General features: G+C 44.5%; 2 protein-coding genes across 2 annotated transcripts; one reads left to right on the forward strand and one right to left on the reverse strand.

Moving 5' to 3' along the window:
• Positions 1 to 625: 625 nt before the first annotated feature.
• Positions 626 to 11,315, reverse strand: rfx1a (regulatory factor X, 1a (influences HLA class II expression)). The gene is made up of 18 exons (XM_079281321.1): positions 11,267 to 11,315; positions 9,617 to 9,997; positions 9,210 to 9,319; positions 9,032 to 9,124; positions 8,316 to 8,410; positions 7,761 to 8,208; positions 6,946 to 7,127; positions 6,362 to 6,481; positions 6,076 to 6,209; positions 5,833 to 5,951; positions 5,493 to 5,599; positions 5,213 to 5,364; positions 4,500 to 4,597; positions 4,161 to 4,310; positions 3,501 to 3,709; positions 3,011 to 3,164; positions 2,892 to 2,937; positions 626 to 2,815 (listed from the first exon to the last, which is right to left on the reverse strand). The coding sequence occupies exons 2-18, from the start codon at positions 9,975 to 9,977 to the stop codon at positions 2,655 to 2,657; spliced, it is 2,739 nt and encodes a 912-aa protein (XP_079137447.1). The 5' UTR covers positions 9,978 to 9,997; positions 11,267 to 11,315; the 3' UTR covers positions 626 to 2,654.
• Positions 8,079 to 15,983, forward strand: rln3a (relaxin 3a). The gene is made up of 3 exons (XM_079281322.1): positions 8,079 to 8,229; positions 14,901 to 15,061; positions 15,403 to 15,983. The coding sequence occupies exons 1-3, from the start codon at positions 8,213 to 8,215 to the stop codon at positions 15,684 to 15,686; spliced, it is 462 nt and encodes a 153-aa protein (XP_079137448.1). The 5' UTR covers positions 8,079 to 8,212; the 3' UTR covers positions 15,687 to 15,983.
• Positions 15,984 to 16,674: the final 691 nt, after the last annotated feature.

Genomic DNA, 16,674 nt, shown 5'->3' on the forward strand with positions numbered 1-16,674 from the left:
TTACAACAAATCATCACTACATGTCACTATTCGTCTTCAGATGACTCAGTCCTGCGAAGATGAAACACATATCGACGAAAATATTTTCTTTTGAAAGGTTTATGGCGGCCCAACACCTTTAGTCATTCCGGCCGTCTATATGTGGATGAGACATTCAAACCCAAACCTCAGACAAGCTGGAGTACTGAACCCATGCCATGTAAACTATACTGTACTACTGTGGTTTTACACATTTTTACCTGTATTTGTCATTTCAGTTTTCACACTTGAAATTGGCAACACATTTAATTTGTAATCGTCTCCTGCACACGTGAACTGATTTGTAATTTCATAACAGACTGAGAATAGTTGTGGCTTCTCTTCTCGTGTCCCACTGCAGCAGAAGTGATATCAGTGAGTGTGAACCAGGAAGTCGGTCCGTTAATCAAACACAAAGTTTAAGATTTGATAAGAATGCGGCTGCACGTGAGACCCCAACCCTGTCTATTAGCCGCAACGATTATCTGACTGTATTCACAAACAATTGTGCTGAACTTGGAAGAAAATAAATATGCAGTGCAATTTTAAAAATTCTTTAATTTATATCTTTAAAATTAAAAACATCTGAATTTCATTCTACCACCTCCAAAGGCACAGTCATACTTATAGCAGACCAAATTCATTAAAACACTGCCACTGAACATCTTTTTTTTTCTCAATTAGTTTTGTACATGAGAAACAATGCACAATAAAAATGACATGTTCCTTTTTTTTAAACCGGGTAAACAATGGCCGTTCTATATGCTGCAGATCATTTAAAGAGCGGAGTGATATGTACTCTGCTGTGGTAGCATTGGACTCGATGTGCTGGTTTGAAACAGCTGCTTGTTGACAACAGTGCAGCTGACGTATTGGAACCCCCCCCCCCCCAAAAAAAATGACATGTTTACGACAACCGATCTCGACGAACAGTGTTCAACAATATGAATGTCTGAAGGAAAAAACAAAGCCGTTGGCAGGAGGGCGGAAACACGAGTGAGATGAAAGCACGACGGAGAGGAGACGAGTGTCAGAGCACTGCAGAAAGAGCCGTCTCACCACATGCTCGCACGAAATCTGACACCTGCACTCCATTCAAAGTCACACCCAAGACTTCAGAGAAAATGGAAAAGAAAAAAAAGAATCATTTCAGATAACTGTCGAGAGTTTTAAAAGACAATATTCAATATGTGCAAAGAGGCAGGGCCTTGGCCTGTTTGTGGAGAAAGTCATCAGATATGATATAGGATTGATAACCGGACGTACAATCACAAAGCAATTATGCACACAAAGGTTTGCTTACAATGTGTGACGACACAGCACCGTACACTGCACAAGAGGTTCACTTAGTGACAAGAAAATTCAAAATAGTGGATAAATATACAGTAGAATATAAGTACATCACCGTTCTTACTCAGGCACAGCCCTCCTTAAAACATAGAGCATTTAAAAACAATGGATTGTGGGATAAACGCACACAGGTTTGGCACACGTTGAAAAGTATATTGAAATAAGGCAGGAAAAATTATACATTAAAGGAAAATTAGGCCACGGAGGAACTTATTGGATGGACAGGAATGAAGCACTTTGAACCAAAAAAATAAATATGACACATACAGTACCTCTCTCGTGGAACCAGATGTTCAGTTAAAGAGAGAGGATTTTTGCAGCAACTAATGGGAGCCCCAGTTCCACAGCTTCATCTTTTACGTGTGTGTGTGTGCATGTGTGTGTGTGTAGCAGCAGTGACAGGCACTCCAAGAACACAAGGACGGTTTGTCTACAGGCAAACCAAATCAAACAGGAAATCTACACACGTCTCCCAAAATCAAAACCTGAATGCCTCAGAAGATATCTACAGAGGAAAACAGTCAACGCTTGGCATGACTCACACACACACACACACCATCATCATCATCATCATCATGGAAAAGCATGTTCAGTCAGCCTCCAGGAGTAAAAGCAGAGCGCAAACAAAAAAAACACACACACACAAAGAAGACGAACCCACCCCAAAATCCAACCCGCCTGCTGTCCCTCACAAATGTCTCTTCCCTTCTGAACAACACAGCTTCCCACAGTCAACGAATTAGTAACAACTAAATTCAGCCGTTTACTGTCGGAGGTCAACTTTGCACCCTCCTCCTGTGGAAGCTACCTTTACTTACACTTACACACACACACGTCACAGTATTTTCAAGACCACTTCGATACGGCAGTGACAGTTTCAGGAGGATCGAGGGTGAGCAGGAGCTTCTCAGCGAGGAGACAAGGGAGGCTACAGGTTGAGATGTGAGCGAGCGAGAGAGAAAAACAAAACAGCATGCCTGGCTTTAGTTCATTTTTACAGATTAATACGACTGAGGGGTTGAAATGCTTTGTGTTTCTCTCTGGGGGGGTTTTAAAGCTACATCCTATCGCAGTGCCGACGACAGCAGTACGCAATGTTTTGATTGTGTGTGCGTAAACAAGTGGGGACAGTTACAGTATGCACACACACATTTACAAGATCTATATACATGTGTTCAAGTGTATAAATTAGTGTTCTATGTACATCTGTGTGTGTGTGTGTGTGCATATTCAATATATTCAACACACGCCCATTTAACACGCGGCTAGCGAGTGTTACGCTGCCGTTAGTCGTCAGCCGACCCGGTCGTGAAGAGGACTCTCTGGTCCATTCTGGCCAGCTTGGCGGGCGGCTCCAGAGAATCGTCTCCGAGCACGACCGCGTCCGAGGGGAGAGACAGCTCCTGGCCTTCGTCGTCACTCTCGTCGTCCTCCTCCTCTTCCTCTTCTGGGATGGACAAATGAGTTAGTGACAAACAATGCTTGTCTGGGATACAGCAGAAACAAAGAGCAGTCTTAATTACCTTTGTCCGGATCCAGCTGATGTAGACCCCGGCCTAAACTGGCAAACTGATGGCAAGAGGGGAAAGTGTTATTCTTGTAAATAAGGCTGACATTACTGAGTGTGTGTGTGCTTTGGTACCTCTCCCATGACAGCAATGGGGGTCTCTCCTTTCGCCTGGGCCACTCTGTGCTCTATCAGGTAGTACATGTACTCGTCGTACAGCAGGCGGATCAAGTGAAAGGAGCCAAAGCTGGCGGCACTCCTCAGGGTCAGGTCCCTGATCACCATGGAGCTGGAGAGCAGAGGTCAGGGAACTGCCATTAGTACTATTCTGTGACTGTGTCGCTTCTTCCTCTGAACCACAAACAGGAAGTACGTCTCAGTGATTCACTGTGACAGAGTTCAAAGCATCAAGAGAGTGAGAGACTTCAAATCAATCATACCCGTCAAGACTTCTCAGCTGAACATGCGACGCAGCTGTACGATCACACACAAACAGTGATTCACTGGAAGAGCATAGCATTTGCTCATTTGCTCCGTCACAAAAGCTTGCAGTTAAATCTCACCGCATCGACAAAGACAACAGAGTAGAATGTAAATTAGAAAGTCCAAATGTCTCCCATCGCACCTGTAAAAGGACCACTTGAGCAGGAAGAGCTTGGCGGCCTTGGGGAAGGCGGGGCTCTGCTGGTAGGGCTTTAGCACCTGGGAGACAACGCCATCCAGCCACGCGGCCCACTGCTCCAGGGAGTTCTGCTGCTGCAGGGTCAGCTTGAAGTCCTGCTCCAGCCGCTGGACAACGCGGTCCTCACACCGGCACACCCACGAAGCCTGCTCCTGCAAAAGGGTGGACAGGATGTGTCAGTGAGAAGCAGTCACACCCGGCAAAAGGGCAGCAGGCTGACCGAATGTTTCGACGGACTATCCTTTCGAACAGAAGACTCAAGTTTAAGTCCTTGGAAATACAATCTCTGACAAATTGTCTTTAACAAGACACTAAACAGGTCCCAGGTCCAGGGCTCTGTATCTAACCAAGTGCTGTTCACTCACTGGAGGAAAGGGGAAAAAACAACGAGCTTCTGAGGAAAAAGCAAGAGCGCTTGTTTTACATTACCCGGGTAGGAAAGTTGCCGAAAAAAAACCCCAGAATGATTCATGCAGTGACTGAATAATTAAGCAACGCATGAAACCTCATCAAAACCACAAGCTGCAGCAGAGTGCTGCATATGCACAACAAGATCAAACCACAAACACATCCAGGCGAGGTGCGTTCAGAGACTAAACCAACCTGGACGTTAGCGAAGTCGACGCGGTTGAGGTCGGAGAGCATCTGGTTGATCTGGGCCGTGTTCTGGAGGACGGCGCGGGCTGCCTGGGCCAGGTGGTTCAGACTGGTGTAGCGACGCAGTGTCTGGGCAAATGCATTGGCTGAAGTTACCTGAGGGGAGAAGCATGAAAACCAGCTGTCGTAGTTCGGCACTTTAAAGTTCAAAGTATTACTTCTAACAGTTTCTGAACTTGCAATCAGCCTCAGCATAATGGCTGATCCTGCAAGGCTGAAAAGCTGCTCCATGGCTCATCGAACATGTTGTTCCGCTAACTGCAAGCTAATCCGAGGGGAGTGTACCTTGATGCGGACCATTTCCTCCGGGATGTTCATCATGGCGTTGGTCAGCCAGCTCTCCAGGCTCTTGGCAAAGTTGCGGATGGCTTGAGTTAAGGCACCTGGCGGCAGCGAGGGAAAAAGGGGGATTAAAGACTTTAATACCGGTCACTTCAGGGTATGTTTTCATTTCCCTCTGCCCTGAGAATGTGCCAGGAGAACGGATTATCAAACATCTGGTGGAAATGGCGTATACGTTTCTGCTGGAGAATGAGATTTCTCGGCCGTGTGCAAAACCAGACTTTCCAATGTGATTTCAATTTCCATGGAACACAAACACCTAGGGCAAGGCAATATCTCTGTGTGGAAGGAAAGATGCTTTCTCATAGCTCAAAGTAATTGAATTCAAAGTCTGAACCCTGAGTCACTTTCCACAGCGCAGCAGCAGCAGGCGTGTAATTCGGAAAACTTCACTACAGAGCCAGTCCATCATTCCAAATGCTTCAACCAGGAAAAGGTGAATCCTCCCAGAATAGGAGAACTGTTTCTACACGTCAAATACCTTTGTTCTCTCATAAGTAAATGGCTCTCTATGTGCATATACTGTAGGTATGGATAGATGTGCTTTTGCAAGTATTTTCCTTTTCGGTGTGGTCACTTTTGAGGTCAAAGTATTTCCCTCTGTGCACATTACTCTCTGCACCATACTGTATGTTTGACTGCACAATCAGCCTTACTGGGGATGGGCCTGAGGACGTCAGGGATGAGGATCTCCACCAGGCCCTGGTACAGGCAGTTGTCACAGTCACGGCTCCAGCGCAGCACTGGATCATACTTGCACAGAATCACCAAACAGGACTTAGGGAGGCGCTTCTCTGACTCGTCATGGCTGCCAAAACACACATGCATGCCAGTTTTAATTACCAAATGGTACTGCTCTTCTGCACTAGGACAATCCGTTTACTTGTGTTTAGGACTGAATTTTGAATATTTGGCCTTTAAGTTGTGACCACTCACACAGCCAACGTGGCATCTCCAGCCTGATTCTGGCTGAACCTCCAGAAGGTCTTCCACAGAGTTTCCACCAGGGTGAACTGCAGGTTGACCATCACATCTAGTATGGCCTGAAGGGAACACACGGAGCACATCGTATACATAAATGACTGAGCACATTCAGATTATCACAAGATCAATTGGACGGACATGAAGTGAGAAAAACATGGACCCCCAGCAGTCTTACAGCATTTTATTTTCCTACACTATAAGTCATGCAGTGTTCTTTCATTTAAAGTAGTCTTTCACTCATAAATACTCAATGGATGCCCCCGAGCTAACGGATTACCCTTCATTCACTTACCTCACAGTGCTCTCTGTACAGCAGCTGGAAGCTCTTGATGTGCTCCAGCTCGATCCCCTCTGGCAGAGACTTCCCCTGGAGGTCGATGTCTGGGAAATCTGGCAGAGCTCGGGACGCATCTGGAACACAAGAACACTGGATACTCAAAGAGAAATGACATTATTACCGTAATTAATATTGTATTGTGCTGTATTTTGTATTTTTACAATACTACCATCAGACTTCACCGTTCACTGTACACACCTAGGAACTGCTGGTACTGCTGAACCTGGGTGCTGATGTCCACCTGTCCTGTCCCCTGCTGCTGTTGCTGCTGCTGGCCGGCTCCCGCTGCCGTGCCATTGGTCAGTCCCTCGACTTTATGCACAGGCTTCAACCTGATAGGGCCACAAAGATGATGAACGACAAAGTGAAAGGAAGTGGCAAGTCTGTCTCCTCATAGAGCAGGTGTTTGGAACCGTGAGATGATTTAATGGTGATGACAGACAATAGATGTGTGTGTGTGTGTGTGTGTGTGTGTGCTGTGCACCTCTGTTTCTGTGAGAAGGGCTGCTGCCTCATGGCCAGATGTTGCTGGTCCTCCATCAGGCGGAGAAGAGAAGAGCCGGCCTTGATCCTCAGCCCATAGTAGTGGTATTTAGAATTACCCCTGTCAGGAACAGATTCATGTGTTTTTACATCAAATTCAACTTGTTTTGACAAATCTGTTGAGGAGAAAACAAGTACACGTGAGAAGAGAGGGTTTACGTTGTCTATACAAACCTGTGGGAACTCCCCCACAGCTACATGCTGTCCATAGTCTCAACACTGACTTATTTAACTGTACATATCTTCAATTTCATAAAACACAATCACGAAAAATATATTGTTTAATCAAAACCCGCTGACTTTTAAGAAATCTTAAAAGTAAATCTCACTTGCTCACTCTCCCCTCCTTTGTGAAACTCACTCACACCCACACACATTGCTGTCTGTCTTCATCTCTACCCACATCTCTTCCTACACCAGGCAAACCTTTTGCAATGCTCGAAAGAGCTCTCTACCCTTTCCTGCTAAAATCGGGACTCTCATGTGCTCTGTACCTGAGTTCGGGTGTCTGATGACCCGTCTTACCGTGTGCCCAGGCGTCGTGTGCGCAGCCCCATGAACACGGATCTGATGAGTTTCCCGAAAGATGCAGCATTAACGGGCTCCAGTTTCTGCTCCTGGCAGTGCAGCAGATAGTGGCAGTAGAGGGTGGACCGAGGCAGACTCACTCCTTCAGCTGTCTCGTAGTTGTCCAGCAACCACTGTACCTGACACGCAGGCAATGAAAAAAAACAACAACAGCTGGTGCAATTAGCAAAGCCAATAGATACAAACAGGAAACGCACTGCAACATATGGACACACAAACGGTTTACAGTACATGCGGTCACATCGATTGACATTTGCAGTTTGTCGATCCTTTGGGAATGAACACACACGAATACATTTGTTTGCGTGCCGTGGCATACAAATTTGGTATGCAATGAATTAATGACCTGCAATACTGATGGGATGTTTTGCCAAACATAGGTTGGTTACCATTATCATATGGGGTTCAATAGGATGAATTTGGGGACGAACAATATATTTTTGGGGCATTTCAGGCAAATAAAAAAAATGCCCCCTCATCACATGCACTGCAATGATATGAGAACGATGAGGCCATGGTTTTGTTTTGTTTCAGCACAGTTAAAAACACCGTATGCTACGACACATTTGAATGTGATGTGATCACCCACTGCTAATACTTTCTGGTCCTGATACAAAATCTCCTACATTTATTTAATTGTGCTGTCCACAGGACAAAACTATGGCGTCATCAGTGTGCGCCACCAAAGGGGTTGTGGGGATGAGAACAAAAATGAAGAAGAAGAAATTCCTGCGCTTGGCGCCTCTGCATACCTTCTTGTCTGCCGACGGCACGCTACCCTCCTCGCCCTCTGTAATACTCACAGTGGCTGGCGAGGCGCGGGCGGTGTGTGAGTAGTTCTGACTGTTGCCAGCGGCCCCTCCTCCTCCTCCACCACCGCTGCTGCTGCTGCTGCTGCCCAGCATGTAACCCCCCTGGATCACATAGCTGCCTGCTGCGCCACCGTTGGTGCCCGCCCCTTCCCCCGCCCCATTGGTGGTGCCACCTGTGGTCACCACGGTGGCACCACCCCCCGCTGCACTGGTGGGCTGGGCAACAAACATGGACACGCCCCCTGCTGTGCCAGCAGTGACAGAGACGGTTAGAGGTGTGCCAGGGGTGGACGCCTGTGAGCCTGAAGTTGGCTGACCTTCATAATACTGGGCGGCTGTGCTCTGGGTGTACAGCGGGGTGTCGGTGTAGGGAAAGGCGCTGGAACGGCTGGATGAAAGACACGAAAAGGTGTGTTAGGAACAAAGTAAACTGTAAAAAGGGAAAACGTTCTGTCTGGACATGGGTTCGGTATTGATGGACAGTTTTATTCTAACATGGTGCTGGTGTAGTTGGTCTCTCCTTCCTCCACATATTGCACTTGATTGGCGTACACGTGTTGCACTGGCACTGGTGTGAGCTGCTGCTGGACCTAAGGAGTGAGCACACACACACACACACACACACAAATGAAATAAATCCCTTTCTGCCTAGTTTAACCATATCAACTGTATCTTGCCTGACAAGCCTCCGAGCATCTTTCATACACAGTTCCTTCTGACATTATAACTTGCGTTTCTTAGCTACGGACATATTCTCTGTTCCCTTGATTATATAGCAGCAGTCACCCTCGTGTCCCTGACCTACTTGGAAAGCAGCGTGCGATGGCGGCTGGGCTCCTCCTATCTCGGCATGCCCAGAGAGCCAGTACAGTGCCTGGTAATACTGAAGGAGGTCCAGGGGGAGCTTGCCGTACCAGTCGCTTATGTAGTTTGCTGATACCAGGGCGCGGCACTCTGGCTGTCCTATCTCATGCTGAAACTGCCATTCTTCTAGATTTGTATCCCTGACTAACGCTGTCGCCTCAGAGTAAGGGAGGAACTGGAAGCCCACAGAAGCAGGTTTCACCACAGATGTGATTAGTTGGCTAATACTAAGCCAAAATGTGAGGAAGTTGGAAAGTTTTGGATGTCACATGTGATCCACTTTTGTTATTGTCAGACATTATATTTGACCACCAATGACGAACTGTGTTACTGTGTGTTTGACTGACCTCCTGGATATGAACTGGCTGTAGACTGGTGACACTGAGCTGAGTGCCCGGCTCAGTCTTGGCTATCTGAGAGGTGGCCTGCACCACTGACCTCTGCAGAGACAAAGATCATAAATAGTTTTAAGAGCCACGGCAACATTCATTTCATAATGTGCTTGTGTGTACGTGCATATATTACCTGCTGAGCAGCTTGCACCTGCTGGACAACCTGCGTGGGAACTCCTGTTTGCACCACAGCTGGAGGGGGGCTGGAGTCTGACAAGCTGTCACTTGAGTGAAGGGAGCCCTCTTAAGGACAAAGGGAATGTAAATACATTCACAAGTTAGTGACATTCTACTTTCATGAAGTTGTTGATATGCTGCCATTTTTGAAAGTGCCCCACACGGTCATTCCACCTATTTTGAAACAAAGTTTCAAACTTAGTCATGATCGTTAGTTTCTAAACCTAGAACAAGAAACTGTGTCGACAAGTTTTTTAAAGAACTCCAATTGTATGTAGAGTAACTACTAAAATATGGATGTATTAAGTAAAGCACTGCTTCTGCCCCAATGGAAAATAACGGTATGCAAAGCTCAGCCCTTACCTGTGACTGTGACGACGATGTACTGAGGAGTGCTTTGAGCATTTCCAGACTGCGTGGGGGAGCCCTGGATCTCTGCAGTCACATACTGGGTCTGAGGAGGCTGGGCCTGTGCTGTGGACTGGGCTTGACTAACATCTGCAGGCTTCTGAGTGATGATGGAGGTGACTTGATCGGTGGGAGTAGTTTGGCCCGTGGGTGTGACAACAGCGGGAGTGGCCACGGTAGTCTGAATCTCAGCCAGAAACTGCGGGGCTGTTGCGGGGCTAGAACTGGCGTCAGGTTGCCCCACTGTCACAGTAACACCAGCCCCCTGGGGTTGGGCTGCCGGCTGGATCTCACCTACGTAGCCTGAGGTGGCCATTACAAGAGCTGGGAATCACACTAGGGAAAAAGAGACAAGTGATTGGTTATGCATTTCTGGTGTATAAGAGATGCTCTGAATGCTCCAGTGTGTGTTCCAGGACGAATCCTGGAAATGTTTATTTCCAGGTTCTATTTGGTAAGAAGAGGCCAAAGTCTCATTACCTGTAATGTGATCTCATATCCTATGGCCAGTCACACAGTCATGCCCATAGCACAAGTTGGGAAACCCCCTTCACCACTAATACTGCATGTTATAATGCATTCTGTTGTTATGCTTTATGTCACACACAATTACGGATATTACATGTACACTTGGTACTTGATTAGTGAACCATTTTAATACAATACAATAGCCTTGATACTAACTTATAAACCTTGCGTCTTTTTAAAAATCTGAAAACAGATAACGTTCGCACAGAGGAATGGAAGTATTGTGAAAATCTATGTTTTCAAAACAAAATAGCTTTTTAAAATTCTAACTGAATGGTCAATTGGCAACAAGAAACGTTCATACAACTCTAACGTTAAATCTGTGAAGAAACACGTTAAACTAGACTTGGACCTGCGAAGCACCTGCACAACGCCTTCTCTCACCACGCCCCTCACATGTTAAATGTCCGCCACCTTTCAACTTCCCATCACCGAGAGAGATATTTAACGAGCCGGTTGTTGTTCTGCATCAGAACGAACCCAATACCTGTCTATGTAGTCGCACTTTTAACTCGATTATCCTTAATTTTGTCTTTCTTTTGGGGAGGTAGCGTCATGTACCGTTACATATGGACATATTTTGTGCCGGGGAGGGGGGGGGGGGGGGGTGCTGTTAATACATAACGTATGAAACCGCCACTGAACGCCCGTTAATTATCGTTTAAAATGATAAGTGTCCGTTACTAGTAACCGTTAGTTAACGTTAAGCAGCATCGCGCACGAGCCTGTCGTGACAGCACTGATGCTATAGCTATATCTAGCTAACTGGTCTCTACAACAACCGCCATTTTGTAGCTTTTGCATTTGACATCGCCATAACAACGGCCTGCTTGAGTATGCATCTGTGGCTGCGTCGTCATGGCAGACACAATCCAGTGTCACTGGAACGAGGAGCGGGCAGAAAACGACCCCATTCAGGACACACACGCGACTGATTTATCAATAGCTTGCAGGCTAACCTCAGCTAACCGTTGCCTGTTATGGCTACTGAAACAACATGGGAGAAAAAAAGCAATAGCACAATTCAGTTGAAGCATTATTGGACATAAAATATTCCCTATATGTAAAGAGCGTCACCTCTGTATCCACGTGTGTATTTCCCACCGGTTAAATGTCTTCTTTTATATTTTTTTATGGCGGATTCAGTTGTTGTTGTTGTTGATTCTCGTTGCTGGGTTCTTGTCGCCAGGGCTACCGTGGCTATGGCGCTTCGTCCTCACCAGGGCAACTGTTGCTACCCACCCGCTCCCTTCCCTCCCCTCTTCGTCGCTGTGATTGGCTGAGCGCCGCCAAATTTTCTTAAAGTCACAGGCACAGCGCACAGCGCAGGCACCGGAGCCCTATAAATGGAGTCGCGTCAAAAAAAAGGTTCAAATGCTTTATTGTCACGTGATTCATTTGGGTTTAAAAAAAAAAGTAAAATTAGCTAATATTTGAGGATTAGTAAGTGTAGTTCAGCTACAGTTAACTGCCTTGTTGACGTATTTTAGGCTAAAGTTCCCTTGTTTTTAGGCCACTGGTGTCTAGTGGTGAGGTTGCAGATTGTAAGCAAAAACATAGCTAGAAAGCACAAAGACTCCGGGGAAGAAGCAAAGTTAGTAATGTGCATTAATGGGACACAGAAGGAGAGCGAGAAGAGGATAGAGCTCAGTGTATACACTATAGACCTAGACTGGGGACTTCCTAAAATAGCAGCATATCTAGAGGCTGGACTAAGGCAAACCTGAGTCAGCCCTAACTAAGTGTTATCAAAGAGGAAAGTCTTAAACCTAATCTTAAATGTGGTGAGTGTGTCTTCCCCCTAGACTGAAACGGGAAGCTGGTTCCACAGAAGAGGAACTTGAGTACTTTTTGAGACTATGAACCACAAGTAACCCTGCATTCAGTGAGCGCAGCGCTCTAGGTAATATGGTACTATAAGCTCCTTAAGATATGATGGTACCTCACCAATTAGGGCTTTGTAGGTGAGGAGAAGGATTTAAAATGATATTCTTAATTTTACAGGGAGCCAGTGCAGAGAAGCTAATACAGGAGAAATATGATCTATTTTCTTAGTTTTTGTCAGCACACTTGCTGCAGCATTCTGAATCAACTGGAGAGATGTAAGCTACTTATTACAGCAGCCTCATAATAAGGAATTGCAGTTATGTCGTCTAGAAGTAACAAATGTGTCAACAATATTTTCTGCATCTCTTTCAGGCATCTCTTTCAGACAGGATGTGCATCATTTTGGAAATGTTATGTATAGGTGAAAAAACAACACTCCTTGAAATTTGTTTTGGGACACATCCTGATCAAAGATGACTCCGAGATTCTTTACGGTGCTGCTGGATGCCAGAGCAATGTCATCTCAAGAAACTATATCTTTAGAGGTGTTCTGGGCCTCACAGAATAACTTTGAGTTAACATCAGGTAGTTGCAGATCAACCAGGTTACACCAAAACATTAAAAAGTACTAATACAATGCACCAGTAACGTCGGGGATGATCGCAGTCTAAGCCTGAAACCACGCATAAAACAGTCCCAATGCTAATTTTACAGCAACCAGTACCTTAACACTATCAACCAATATGGGGACCTATTGGGATAATGGCGGGGCATCTGGGAGGCAAGACGGTGTCTCACTGTTTCTTCTTCTTCTTCTTCTTCTCTTCTTCTTCTTCTTCTTCTTCTTCTTCTTCTTCTTCTTCTTCTTCTTCTTCTTCTTCTTCTACTTCTTCTTCTTCTTCTCAGTGGCTTACAATGTGTTTGTACTGCTCTTTTATATTGTAACCGATAAATGGGGAATAAGTAAGTGGGAGGCATACACTGATACACTACATTGGATAATTGTTGTGCAATATCTTAGTCCCTATAAATAAACATGAAATTAATGAAATGAGGTTTAAAAAAAGGCCCAATGGGGTGAATGGAGATGACGTGACTCATTAAACGGCTCTGATTTCTACGACAAAAGCCATTCACGCCCATTTGTGGGACATGTCCATCATAGACATACAATGTTTTACAACTAAGGCGGTTGCTATGCTAGTGAAAGTAATGTTCATTTTAGTGTCAAACTTCTGCCGTTAGTGTTTTGATAGTGTCACAGTAATATCTCAAATTTAAAACATGGTGGTTACAGCCAATAGCATTACATGTACTACTCATTGGTCTTTGATCAGCTGATGGATGCCCACATGATTTATGTGACAAGCACTAAAGAGAGATTTGAATCTAGTTCAAGTCTTGTTTGTCTTTTATGCTGAAGAGTCATTCTACAAATATGTTGGACACACATTCACTTGATCTCAGTTGTATTCTATCTCCAGTCGGCATAGACTTTTGCCAGGAGGACAATGTAATTCATTTCCTGCTCTTGCCTATCAACACTTTTGGACAGCATTATAGGATAAAACACTTCTGTTGTAATATTAGTTGGATTTTGTTTTATAGTTATGCAACGGCCATTCAACAGAACATAAAAATGACAACACCTGCTATGTACTGAAACTCAAAAAATTCAAAATGATGGGCTACTGCGTTTTCATACTGCTGCTACGACCTCCACAGGTCACTTCTGTGACACATTTGTGAATGAATGCCAAGGTGGACACCCTCCTAAAATGCCATTTTGTTTGCTTGTTATCGTCACATTCATTATTAATTCATCGTCCCCATTGTAATTTCCTAAATGAGCGACCTTTGACTATGTGGATGCACAGATAAAAATGTGTTTTATTTTTGTCTGACTCATAATAAGACTTCTATGTTATCTGCCTTTGGAAATGTCACTGGTCCTGTCTCAGTCCTCCCAGTTCACCTTTTGGCATAGAGATGACCGAATGGGCAATTTTCAAGAGAAAAGGAAAAATTATACATGGGTTATGCAGAGTCTTGTGCAGATAAAAAATGGGAAAACAGATGTAAATAATTGTGTTATCGGAAACAATGGCCGAAATATATCCCTCTAGTGGTGCGAATGTTAAATCTTATCAGGGAATTCCTGGCAACATGCGTAATTAAGCACAAATGATTGATTCCATGTGTTCGGGTAATGTCAGTTCACAGTATGTTTCTTTTGTATTCATTTAAAGGAATTGCATTTACAATGCCCCTCTGTTCTTCAAACTAATGATGTTGGTCTGGGTGTCAGTTTAAGGATTATTTTTGCAGATAACAAAGTACATTCATATATCTGCAAATGCCATGCCCTTTGAGAAACATATATGGAGACAGAGTTGTAATTGCTCTCATTAAATGTTTTTTATGTCACAAAGTCTATTATTTTTTGCATTTGGTTTGACATTATTAATGTCAATATGCTCATATTCACATCCACTACATGACCCACGATTAGGGGATCGTTTACATGTTAAATGTAAGTGATGAGGTCGTAAGATTGAGGGATATTAAAAGTGACAAAAGTGCTTCTCATGCTGAAACCCAGCTAAATCCTCTGACACATTCATTTATTATGCCACCTTTGGTCCGCTTTTTGTCTCCATAAAGGTCTCTGACTGTATCTCTCTTTCAAATCAGTTCGTCTTCCGGAGACGGCCTGCGTGCGCAGTATGCATGTCTCCCTTGCAGGGCTCCAAACACCTTTATAAACCACACCTGGGTCAGCTAGAAAGCCATAGCTCTTGCAAACAGGGAGACAAAAAAGCCAAGTGCTCAAAGCCAAGAATCATTTCAACCACTTCTGTTTTGCTTTATCTCCTTGGGGCAGTATGTGGAAAGCTGTGGTACTGGCTGTGTGTCTGCTGGTGGCTGGGGTTCAGCCCATGGACGACCCAGCATATGGAGTGAAACTATGTGGCCGAGAGTTCATCCGGGCAGTCATCTTCACCTGCGGAGGCTCACGATGGAGACGGTCACTCAGGAGCGCAGGTGAGAGGCTGAGGGCGCCAGATGTCACATATCGTCACTGTTAGGGTTTCATCTGGTGACTGAAACATATTCACGTATGACATCAACTTCTTTTGTTCAATTTCTGATCAGATTTTTTCTGGATCTTTGCGAAATGATCATATGTCCTTGATGAATTTTCTTTCTTTAACTTCCTCTGCTCATTTGTGTGGTTGTGTGCAATTCTGCAGTGAAGATTGTGGCTTTGATACATCCTTTTGGTCCGAAATACAGATAATGGTCAAGGAACTATTATTTAATGTGTGTGTAAGACAAAAACATGAGTATTCTCTCATTCTTCATCACCCGTTTTGTTGCTGCAGATGTTTCTGAGGACCCCTTCAGCTCCCGACAGGACGAGTCCTCGGAGGGTTTGAGTCACAATGACGTGGTGGAGAGTTTCCTCCAGAGGAACAGAGACCTAAGCTCCACAGCCAGAGACAACCACGTGGGGGTCTTTAGCAGGCCGGCCCGTTCTTTCATCAATGAGGAAATCCTGGAAGCCCTACGCAACGCTGACCGCAAGGGCCGGGACGTGGTGGTAGGCCTGTCCAATGCCTGCTGCAAGTGGGGCTGCAGCAAGAGCGAGATCAGCTCCCTTTGCTGAGTCAGCCTATACGCCATCTCAGTGAACACAGCGGCAGACGTATACACGAGTACACAAACAGACACACAAATATACACACACTCTCTTTTTCTCTCGAGTGTCTTTCAGTTCATTCAATTAACTGTTTGAATTGTTTTGTTTTTAGTGTCTATGAAATGTATGGAAAGGGCTGCCATGTGTTCAAATTGAAATATATACATCTATGTATATATTTCTGTTGGTCTTGAACCAAGCTGTTTTCCCAACCACTATCACATACATTGCAATTCACTTTTTTCCCTTATCGGCTGCGTCTGAGAGTCCAAGAGAAAGAAATGTCATTTTGTTGTCATTTGAAAATAACTGCAAAGCAAGTCATTAATGTGTAATATTGTTTGTCAATTAGAAGTAGATTGTTGGTGTCTTTTGCATTTGTTTCATATCACACAGAGAGCTAATTGGGTTAAAGGTTCAGATCTATAATTTAAAAAAAAGTGTTAAAATAACCATTACCTTTTAAAGTCAAATCCCTACATTTAAAACTGAGTAGAGCAGAAGTATTATCAGCAACATGAACTTAAAGTATCAAAAGTATCTGCATTAAAATGACCCATACATTATTACGTTATTATCCCGATTCATACTGACTGAATTTGTAAGCAGCATATTAATGTCGTAGTTACAGAGGAGACTAAATCTGAAAGGTTGTGAAATGATTGTTACAGGAAAGAAAATAAAAAATTCTAAACAAATTTGCATTAAATCTGAGACTTTTCTCGAAACTTGCCTTTGTTTTTGTGAAATGCTGGATGATTCAACCTCTTCGGGCTTTTGAAAGATTATTCAAATAAAACCATCTGAGAAGTTTGGAGGGGAAATCACGATGATGAACAACTCATAGATAACTGGAACATGACAAGGGTCACCTGCCCAACTACAACTCCTGCTATAGTGCTAGATGCCAGGAACCACTGGTTTATTTTTAACTATGTATTACAGTTCCATACGT

This window comes from Melanostigma gelatinosum (genome assembly GCF_949748355.1).
Source record: "Melanostigma gelatinosum genome assembly, chromosome: 13".
Classification (NCBI taxonomy): Eukaryota; Metazoa; Chordata; class Actinopteri; order Perciformes; family Zoarcidae; genus Melanostigma; species Melanostigma gelatinosum.

What these genes read in the sequence shown, in the direction of transcription:
- rln3a (XM_079281322.1), top strand. An exon ending in ACGGTCACTCAGGAGCGCAG is followed by an intron (nt 15,062 to 15,402) that starts GTGAGAGGCTGA and finishes TTGTTGCTGCAG; the next exon opens with ATGTTTCTGAGGACCCCTTC.
- rfx1a (XM_079281321.1), bottom strand. Translation starts at nt 9,977, where the DNA reads ATGGCCACCTCAGGCTACGTAGGTGAGATCCAGCCGGCAGCCCAACCC. An exon ending in AGCCAGTTCATATCCAGGAG is followed by an intron (nt 8,411 to 9,031) that starts GTCAGTCAAACA and finishes CTCACTCCTTAG; the next exon opens with GTCCAGCAGCAGCTCACACC. An exon ending in TCAGCTGGATCCGGACAAAG is followed by an intron (nt 2,816 to 2,891) that starts GTAATTAAGACT and finishes TGTCCATCCCAG; the next exon opens with AAGAGGAAGAGGAGGAGGAC.